The 10,588-nt window shown below is 47.2% G+C and overlaps 1 protein-coding gene across 1 annotated transcript; it reads right to left on the bottom strand.

Moving 5' to 3' along the window:
• Nucleotides 1–1,788: 1,788 nt before the first annotated feature.
• OCSTAMP (osteoclast stimulatory transmembrane protein) lies at nucleotides 1,789–5,088 on the bottom strand (the record flags this gene model as incomplete). The annotated part of the gene is made up of 3 exons (XM_080628128.1): nucleotides 1,789–2,130; nucleotides 3,129–4,173; nucleotides 5,045–5,088. 3 exons carry the CDS (start codon nucleotides 5,086–5,088, stop codon nucleotides 1,789–1,791), a joined length of 1,431 nt encoding a protein of 476 aa, XP_080484254.1.
• Between the last annotated feature and the right edge of the window lie 5,500 nt (nucleotides 5,089–10,588).

Genomic DNA, 10,588 nt, shown 5'->3' with positions numbered 1-10,588 from the left:
TGGCTGAAGGGGCTCCTCTGCTCTCCTCCCAGTATTTTAACCCCTGGCTCCAAACAATTTTGGCTACTCAGTGGGCAGATGGAAATCTTTCTGCTTTCCCCAAACAGAAGAGCACAGGGCATTTTCTAGAGAAACCCCATGACAAAGCCCCCTAGCTGCTGTAGAGACAGAAAGGTGCTTGGATTAATCATCAGAACAGCAAGGAATTAAGAAACCTGGAGAGATGAATGCACCTGGGTTTTGTTAGAGGGATGCTTTAAATACGTGTATAGATACATATATATATAATATATATATATTATATATATTATATATTATATATTATATATTTTATATATATATAATCCAGACCTACTTTGTTTCACGTACCTCAGAAGCTGAGAGAATTTGATGCATCTGGCTGCAGCTGCCACGTCACTTTTGTAATTTAATCTCATTGAGATGCATTATATCAAATAATTACCTTAATGAAGACTCTAATGGGAGAAGAGAGGAAAATAATAGAGATGCTTTGAAGAAATGAAGCTGCAAAGTTGCTTTGTTTTTAACCTGGCACTGATTTATCTCCCCTTACTCTGGCTCTTGCCCTTACAGAGGTGTCCGTTCTGCCTCTCATTTAAAAGGAACATGTTTCAGTGATGGATTTTTGCATCTACAATACCACAGCTTCTGAGTTCAAAACAACCCAACACATAAAATCAGATCTTGGTTCAGGCAAGTCCAGCCCTCCATATCCTGCTACTTCCCTGTTCCCTGCAAAGCACAGACTTAAATGTCAAGTTTCTATCTACCACTTTTGAAGTTCTCCATAATGTTGGCCTAAATTCTTCTAGGTTGGAAAAGTCCAAACATTAACCCAGCACTGCCAAGTCCAACACTAAACCATGCCCCTCGGTGCCGCACCTACACATCTTCTAAGTACCTCCAGGGATGGTGATTCCACCATTTCCATTTCCTTGGGCACAGTTGTTCCAATGTTTGACAACCCCTTCGGTGAAAAAATTCTTTCTAATACCCAATCTAAACATCCCCTGGCACAACCTGAGGACGTTTCCTCTCATCCTGTCACTTTATACTTAGGAAAACAGATCGACACCCAAACTGGCCTTTTTGGCTGCTCTCATCCTCTTCTGACTTTCTCCAGCTATTTTATTTCTGTTTTATTTAAAGAGCCACTGTGAAGTGGTTTCATAAAGTCCTCATGTGCTGATTTCCACCACCACCCATGCCCAGGATGTGCATCTCATGGTCATATTGGTCTTGAATTTATTTCAGTGGGTGGAAATGACACTACATTAGGTGAATAAACTATTTTCTAAAGAGTTATATTTATCCAGTGTACCTGGATATCTGTGCATGAAAGCTGAAAGGAATAGTTCCCTAAAAACGAGATTAATCAAATCAAATGAGTTTCCTTTCTCCTTGTGCAATTCTTCCAGTATGGATGTGGTTGGGGAGGTCAATGAGCTCTCCGCCACCCCAGCTCCCACATATTTCCCAGCTAGCCTTCCCTAATTCTGCAGGTATCCTCAAAGTCTATGAGTTATCTCCCACCATTCTCCGAACAGCTGACTCCAGACCTTCTAGATTAAAATTAAAAAGTGAATTTCTGAGCCCATTTTCCTGAAATTAATGCAAAATGTGACATTTCACCTTCTTTTTGGCAAATATTTTTCCCCAGACTCCAAACACTGACTCTGGGAATTTAAATGCACAATCCCATGGCAGAAGCCTGTGCCCCGCCACTGCCACAGTTCTCAGGCATCCCCTGTATTCCCAAAAGTACCCTTAATTTCTCTCCTTGTTTTGCTCCTCCTGGTGCTTCCTGGACAGCTTCTTGTAGAGGTGAAGCACTCGCTTCTCCTCCCAGCTCTCAAAGAAGGAGGCTGCAATTGCTCTGCACAGGCGATGCGCGTAGGTTTCCAGGAATACGGTGGCATAGAGGATGCAGAAGAGCAGCCCCATGACGAGCAGCACGGAGGGGTTGGGGGGTGTCGGGGGGCTGATCCTGCAGTGGGCAGAGCTGAAGATCAGGTGATGGTGGTAGCTTCTTTCAAAGTCCTGAAGTGGTGTTTCTTGGTAAGGAATCCCTGGAATTTTTGATAGAAAGGGCACAAACCCTATTTTAGCCTGAAATAGAGAGTTAAAAGTTAAGTGGGGTGTGAACAAACCCCAATCAACTGGTTACTACAAGAACATCAGCCTGGGGGTATGTAATTACTGTTACAGGTTGTTTGGGTGCATTGAGAGAAGGACATTGAAGTGCATATACACTTCAGGCTGAGGGAGAGTAACAGCATGGTGTGTATATGCTAAGTACTTGGTATGGTGAGACCCAGTCCTACCTGTCACCTTTATCTGCTGTTACAGGTATTCATTGTGTGAGATTTACAATGAAAGACACAATTCAGACAGCAGGATTAGTGGCTGCATATTTGAATATTAGAGGTTTTTTTCTAAGCGCTGATTATTTTACTGTAAATTCATCATAAGCAGCTATCTGCACTGTGAAACCCTGGGGCTGGGGTGGGAGCCAGGCTGCATGGAAGAAGAGAAAAGCTAACAAACTAAAGCAGAACTAGCCCAGCTAAAGGACATTAAAATAGATAGAAACTGCGTAGGTTTGTGAAAAGGATTGCACGGGGTGACAACAAAGCCAGTGAACAGGGCTATCTCTTTGAAGATCAGTTGGTGCAGTTTGATAAGGAGACATCCTCATAACCCAGATGTGTATTCATCTGCTTCCCCATTCCTTACACCCACTCTGCCATGGAGACAATGGTGCTGTACGGTCATCCATTCCTCCACCCTGACTAGGGCGGATAAGAGATAAAGAACATATCTGACTGTCACATGCTAGCAGTGCCTTTGCAGCATGAGGCACAATTTGCTCCTCTTCTTTCTCTCAAGGGGCTGTAATTTGGAGCTACTATTAGTCGTGCTGGAAGGAGCAACTGAGGTTATGCCTCTACTTCCTCTCCCCCAAGCTTGTTTCATTGCTAGTCTAGCTGCTTGCTGGGAAGGGAAGGGAAGCAAGGATTGTGCAAATAAGGCTACAAAGACTGCAATCCCCATTGCTGCCTCTAATGATGCAAGACACAGCAAGGACAAGGGACCCCAGCACTTACACTGTATTTGATGCTGAGAGCAACAGGCACCACGGAGAACTGAGCTGCCTTTCTCACTGCAGTGTCTGCCACGCTGAATGCAAAGTGGTCCATGGCCATGACCACCAGCATCATCATCAGGGCTATGGTGAGGAGCATGGCTTGCACAAGGCACAGCATCACTTCTTCCCGGGACAGCTTCAGGCCTGTTGGTCGAATGAGGGTTTTGGATGAGCCCACCAGCAGATGAGCTGCTTTTCTGTTCACAGCTAAACGCTCCAGCTTCTTGGTGATGTAAAAATTGTCAAAGCGCAGGTTGGTGAGATAATTTTTCAAGTAGCAGGTGGACTCAAAACAGAGATAGAGCATGGAGAAACCAGCAACCACCTTGTTGCCTACTCGTACAGCTTCTTTGACCAATAACTCAACAGCCAAAAAGTCCCTCCCGATTTTCTCACCAGCAAGATGCATTTGTTGGTAAATCGAGGAGCTGTTCTTAAGCAATGAAAACTGAAAATGTCCATTCATAGGCTTATAAATATTAATGGAATGAACGGTTTCTTGGATTGCATCCCCAAACTCCCAGGTTGCTGTCTCTAGCAGAGCAGTTGAGTTCAAAAGACTCTCAGAGGAATTCTTGCAGATGCACTTAATAACTTGCAGTATGGTTTTAATATTGCTCATGATGTTGGGTGTTATGTTAACCACTACTATCATGACACAGGTTGACAAGAGAAGCTTTCGGCCTTGTTTGGTACCTAATGTAGGCATAATGATACTGAAGACACAACGTGCAGGGTGCACCAAGAAAAGGGCCAGGAGAAGGAGCAGACTGAAGGAGATGGCCATTGCAATGGAGAGATGCCAGGAGTACTCCAGGGAAGCAAACATCCAGTTGTAAAAGAGGCCTCCTATCACTGCTGTGACACAGGAACACTGCAGAAACAAGGTCCACACCTCTCTGCTGTTTGCTGGAACAGGCTTGGAGTAAACTGACCATAGGTCTGCCACAGTCCTGCGCACCTTTGGGAACAGAAAGTCTTCACAGTAGACACGGGCTCTCATGCTGCAAAACAAAGAGGGAAGTATGGAAACACATTAATTAGGGGGCTTTCTCGAGATGATCACACATGGATCTTCAAAATGTCCTTTTCCAGGCACCTCTGGTCTCACTCCGTTGCTAACCTGAGTAGCTGGGACAGAGATCTTCCCTGAAAGCATGCAGGACAGGGGAGTTCAAGGTATTTCTTGAAAGATCCAATACCAACTGCAATGTGACTGCTTCTCCCCTAATGCAAGCACAGGAAAGCATTGTATTAATCTATAAAAATCATAATAAAGTCATTCAGAGAGGTCAGCTCAGTGCCAGTGGCTCAGAATGGCCTTAGTTGTTACTTAGAGGATGCAGGAGAGAGAAACAGGAGACTTCTGGCTGCTGTGGAAATCGTTCAACCAGCTCTATAATTACAATGTGTTCAATGGATAGGAGGCAGTTGAGTGGCAGTTTCTGATCTCCATGCCTCTTAAATGGAGACCAGCCCAAAACCTGCAGGTTTAAGTGTGATGAATACAGAACTGATCAGAGAAAAGAGTTTCACACTGAAGCTCCAGTGCCAGAGGAAATCTCCAAGGATACAAATTTGGCCACTGCCGATGGGATGAAATGTCCCATAAAGCTATTTAAATGTCTAATGAAAACAAACATGTGGGAAGAAATATGATTTCTCAGGCCTCACATCTGGACTGATCCTCCAGAGACCAGAGAACCTGGTGGGGAAAAGGAGCCTCTCCCCAGGATTAAACCCAGCCAGGCAATCCCTGGGGACTGTCCTATGGGGGATGATTTTGACTAGGAATGGAGGCTTTTCAGGGAAAAAGGCCGTTCAACAGCTATCAAGGCATAGGGAAGAAGAGGGATTAAAGCAGTCACTACATACCCAGTGGCAGAGAGGTGCCCCAGTCTTGCTTGAAAACTCTCCATTGCTCTGAGAGAAGATCCTGGATACAGCTCCTGGGAGACACAGGATGGGAAATCAAAGCAACTGGCACCAGAGCCAGGGGTCCAAAAAGCCAAATAATGTTTTGAGGCAGCTCAGGTCTGCAATGTTGGCAGTTCCTGAACTGAGTGGGCAAACCTGGTGTGGGTAACCCAGGTAATGACGCCACTGCTGAGATGCACAACACTGCTTGGGCTTTACGCCTCTCCTGGTCCTACTGTTGTTGCAGAGAATGCTTGTTTTCATGACACGTAGCTGAGTAAAATGAGTCAGTGACATATGGGCTGGTGAAGATGGAACAAGCATCACATGGACGGTGGGGAAATCAGCTGTCTCATCCCAGATGACTTCTCCTCACGCTGCCCACCATCGAGCAGCAAGGTTAGGACTTCTCTCAGGGAGAAGGGGAGCTTTTCCTCTTTCAGACATCAGCCATGGCACAAAGGGCATGGTGGGATCCAGCAAACCATGTGCTGATAATGTTCATCTGTTCTGGCAGGCTGCTGCTCTCTGCTGAATCCATGAGCTCACATGCCAGGCTCATAAGCTGCTTAAAGGCTCATCTTAGGCCTAGTAGAGGAAGACGAAGCTTCAAACTTGAACTTTTCCCAATTCCCTGCAGCCAGCAGCAGAGAAAACCCTGCCACAGGCAGGATTCCCAGGCTGCTGAGAAGTTCCCAGGCCAGGACATGCACTCCCTATGGGACCAACTCACCTGACCCCTGGGATGTGCAGGGCACAGAGCTCCAGCCACCAAACCTGCCTGCCATGAAGTGAGGACCAGCCTGTGGTGCTGCTCCTCAGTTGTTTCCAGAGGAAAGGAATCCGTCTTCTCTTATTAGCTGGCAAACAAGAAACGTGTACAGTCACTGCCTTCCCCTCACAGGGAGCGCGGGGCTTACAGGAGCCTTCCATGGCTCCCACCACAGCTGCCCCTTTGCCAGATGCTCTCACACTAAGCCACCACTTGTGGACAAAAGTGACCGAGCTCACCCATCTGCTGCTGAGGCCATTCCTTACGGGACGCGCTGCTCCAAGCCAAGCCCTCCCGCAGGGTGGGAACCAACAGGCCCCTGGGATGTTCTCATGCTCCCCTGGGCAGGAAAAGGCACAGGGATGAAGGTCAGCCCTGTCCTGGCTGCCCCTGGGGACAGAGCACGTGGGGCTGTGCTGTCCAGTGAGCAGTGGGGGAGCAGCACCTTCCCCAGGGAACGTGGCCAAACCTATGTCTGCAGCAGTTGTTGGATGAGCAATGATGAGCACAAGCAGGCAGAGCAAACCTCCTCCCACCTCCTCAGCCCCTCCTGCAGGTACCAGACAAGGTCCTTCCTGCACTTGCTGCTCCACTCAACAGCTCTGCTTTGTGGTTATTCTCCTTTTTCCTGTGTGGTTGGTAGAGCAAAGCTTTTCTCCTTGTGCCCAATGAGAAACCCTGACTGGCTCCAGCTGGGAAGAGGCACCAGCCAGGCGGGCACGAAAGAAAGTGCTATTTGTTTGGAGCATCCATAGCAATTGCTTGCACAGTCCATGAATTAGGTCTTAATTCAATGTGCAGACTGTAAAGGATCACCCCAAAATGCCCACAGCTGCATCCTGCAAAGCTCATCAGATTCTTCTTCTAAGATTAAACTTCCTTCTCATGGTACTTCAGAGCTAACTGAAATTAGCATCAGCCCCTGGGACCCCATCCAGGCTAAGCAGGCAGCTTTCTGGGGCAGAAAAAGAGAGAAAAAGGAAACGAAATGTTGGCAATAGGCTATAAAGAAGCCCACAACATTGTGATGAGTGTTTGCTGCACGTGCTCCTAACAGGAGCTGAAGTCCTTAGGGAAACTGTTTGACCAGTAGTGACAGCACCCAGAAGTGTTTGTATGCAAAGTCAAACCTAGGTTTTTACCCTGGCTCAACTCAAAATTGATCTCTGTGGGCTGGACTAGAGGGGAGGGGTGGGTAATTCTAGGATATCTCCTGGTTTATACCCCAAACTGATAACCTGTAATTGAGCTAGAACCATCAATGCCCAAGTTTCCCCAGGACACAACGAACAAGTTTGCTTTGCCATAAAAAGCATCAGCAGGGTGTGATTACAGAGATACAAGAAGAGATACAAGACCGGTGGGGGAAGGGGGGCAGGACCGAGCCTCTCAGCAAAGCAACTGTGACATCTTGCGGTCACATCCTGCTAAAGTACCTCAAAGGTCTGTGTTCACTTCAGCTCAGAAACTGAGGACGTGAAGGAGAAACGGGAGGCTGTCGAGGCGGTGTTGGGGATGTGAACGCTGTATCCCCTGGGATGCTCCGAGGTGCCTTTTCCCACACTGTGTCACTGGGGATCTTGTGGCTCAGCTCCCCGGTGGTATAAAGGGACTTTGACTTTTTGACAAGTTCCAGCCTCTACAGAGCTCAAGCTCTAACAATTTCTAACATCCCTGATTTAGACTTTTTAACACCACAGTAGGAGACAAGGAAGAGAACCACGTCTGCAACTAGCTTGCTGTAACCATAAGAAGACAACAGAGGGTTTCATTTGTGTCGTAGCCAGGAAGCACAGCCTGCCTTTGCTCTGATTAGGGATGGTGGCTGAGCTTACACCCATCAGGACAGATTTCAAACCCATTTCTGCTTTGCAGACTGCAGGGCTCAGCGTGGGTCTCAAGGCAGCAAGAACAAGAGCCTCTTGCCAAGACACCATCAAGTTCAACCTGTAGTGACAGTGTAACCCCGCGAGGGTGACGATGATGGGAGGGGGTGCAACATAAAGGAGCAGCTGAATCACAGGCAGAGAATGGGGTACATGAACTATACAGGTTAAGAAAATAAAGATGATGAATGGAGGGCTAGAAACAGGATGACTGAAGGCTGAAAATATTTCTTCATGGCAATATCATCAGCACCTGTTGATCACATTATTCTGCCAACCCAGGAAATTGAGGATGTAGGAAGGATTAGCCCATCGATGGTGACTCTCTCCTTGCTAAGATCACATGCAAACAAACAACTTACGGTGATACAGAGCCAGGTCATGTCTTATTAGGTTTCTACTATAGAAACACAGAAGAATCACAGCAATATCTTTTTGGTGGCTGATGAGGGATACATGTGATAAGGGAACCAAGGCTATCTAGGCTGCAACAGCTGAATTTCCTCCATCATGCCAGGCTTTCCTTTGTTTCAGGAATCTTTCCCTTTCTCTCCTGAACTCCCAGCATCGCTGCTGGGAGCTAGTTGGCTGAGCACAGCCCCAGAAACACTCACTGCTGCAAAGACCCACATAGCAGCTCTTCTGTGTGGACAGCTTGTAAAGCAACCCGAATGCTTCTGGGATAAAAGATGCTACAAAATGCTTTCCTACTGTAAATAAACTAGAATGATTTTTCACCAAGTCTCAGGAGAACATGTGGATGTTGATCTAGGGTTGGATGGGGAACATCAAAGGAGCAAAGCAGAGATATTCTGGATGTTGAATTTCAATGTGTGAGTGGCATTTCCTGTTAATTAAAATTCACAAGCAGGCTGCTAATGTGAATGGCTTTTGTGCTGGTTGCTGGATTTTTACATTCCTACAGAAACAGTGCATAGGCAGGCAAAGTTCCTTGAAAAATAACACAGCTGAAGTTATAGCAGGTTAGTACAGAACTTGAAATGCCCTTTCCTGGGAATTTTCATATCTCTACTCACAATCACAGACCCATCAAAAATAATGGGGTTGACTTACCATTAAAGCAGCTTTGGGCAAATTTCAGTCCTAGCAGAAGCAAATGGAATCAAAAGTTATTCCCGCAACGAAGGTGATCCTTGAACCCCAGAAATGCTAAATCTTTAAATCTGTTTAAAATAAAAACTCACAAATCAAGCAGGCCAGCCCAGTCCTGCTATCACAGATGCCTGCATATGGAAAAGCAGAACTGGGTAATGCTGTTGTCCACACACCTTACACCAGCTCCCCTGGGGAACCCTTGGAAACACAGAGGCTGCTGACAGAGCAGGCAGAAGCCAGGTCTTTGACAGAGGTAGAGGTTTAAGGTCCAGGTGCTCTCACACCTTTCCCAGATCTGCCAAGGCCCCATTGTGTGACATTGGGTAAGTCACTGGTCCCCTCTCTGCCTCAGTCTGTCATGTCAGCACAGAGATAATACATCTTCCCTGGTTGCTTTTGTGAAATACCTTCTGATCTCTAGCCAGACAGTGCCACAGACATGCCAGGATGCTAGCAGTGATTTCTGGAGGCTTCTACACAAACTTTATGGTCTCAGTTCTGCTTTCTTACCTGAGTAAAACTGTCCTGGATTCACCTAGGATGCACCAAGCCACAGCTGATACCTGTAACCAAACCTGTGACCCTGACATCTGCAACAGAGCTGGACTGGATGTTACCCCTTGAGCCTTGAAATCAGTCAACCCAAGTCCCTCACTGCCTGTCCTCCAGGCTGCAGGGACAGAGGCAGCTCTGTTTCAGTGACAGACTCCGGTCCCTGCAGCAGCAGCTCCAGCCGCAGCAGGACATCGGGACAGCAGGGCTCCTTCCTGCGGCGCCTGGCCATGCGGCACAGCCTGTTCCCTGGCCCCAGGACAGCTGGGAAAGTGAACCGTGGTGAACAATTTCCCCTCCCCATTCAGCCCATCTTCACCAAAGCATGACAGGGAGCATCGATGCAGATCAACAGTGCCCGAGCCCAGCACGCAGCCAGCATGGAGCTGCCTCAGGGAAGCGGGACAGTGAGACAGAGCATCCCCAGCAAAGACGGCTGCCAGGGCTGCACCTCTTTGCAGAGCAGCCCTGAGAAGTAGTAGTGCGAGAAGCTTTCCCATTGCTCTACTGCTTAACAGGGCTCTGTTTTGCTCAGATGAAGCAGGAGACCTCATTGCCCTCCTGCTCCTCCCGGGAACCACTGCTCCAGTCAGGGGGTGAAGCTAAGGGAGGAGGAAGCTCGGACTTTGTATTTCTTCCCTCAACCTACAGAGCAAACAGGACGATGTGACATGCTAACAAATGTGCTTTATTGTAAGTTTTCCACAATCAGTAAGGATTCTGTTGAACATTAAGGATTTTTTTGAACGTGACTGATCAAAGTTCCACATTCAATTGGTTCAACCCCCTGAGTCCCGGCTCCCATACGACCCTGGGGTAATCCCCCATGGCAGCATCACCCTGTCAGCTCTCCCACCTGGCTCTCAGGTTTATCAGCAGCCCAGGAGCAGAGGGATGCACTGGATCCCTACACTCAGCCTGTCCACCTTGCCAGCTCCACCAGTTCACACCATCAGAGAAATCAGTCCCAGCACAGGGATCCAGTCACTCACCGTCCCTAAACCAAGAATTGGATCCTTTACTGTTCAATCCATCTATTTCAATAACTGATTGTTTTTGGAACTGATTTTAAAGTACGTATTTTAGATTCTTACAGAAAATAAAAAATAAATCAGATAAAATGGTGATGAAAATCACAGTTGATTTGCAATGCTTTCATTGAAAGTACCCGAGCAG

This window comes from Psittacula echo, assembly GCF_963264785.1.
Source record: "Psittacula echo genome assembly, chromosome: 12".
Taxonomy (NCBI): domain Eukaryota; kingdom Metazoa; phylum Chordata; class Aves; order Psittaciformes; family Psittacidae; genus Psittacula; species Psittacula echo.
The sequence above is the reverse complement of the archived record's forward strand: the minus strand, read 5'-3'. Positions and strand labels throughout refer to the sequence as shown.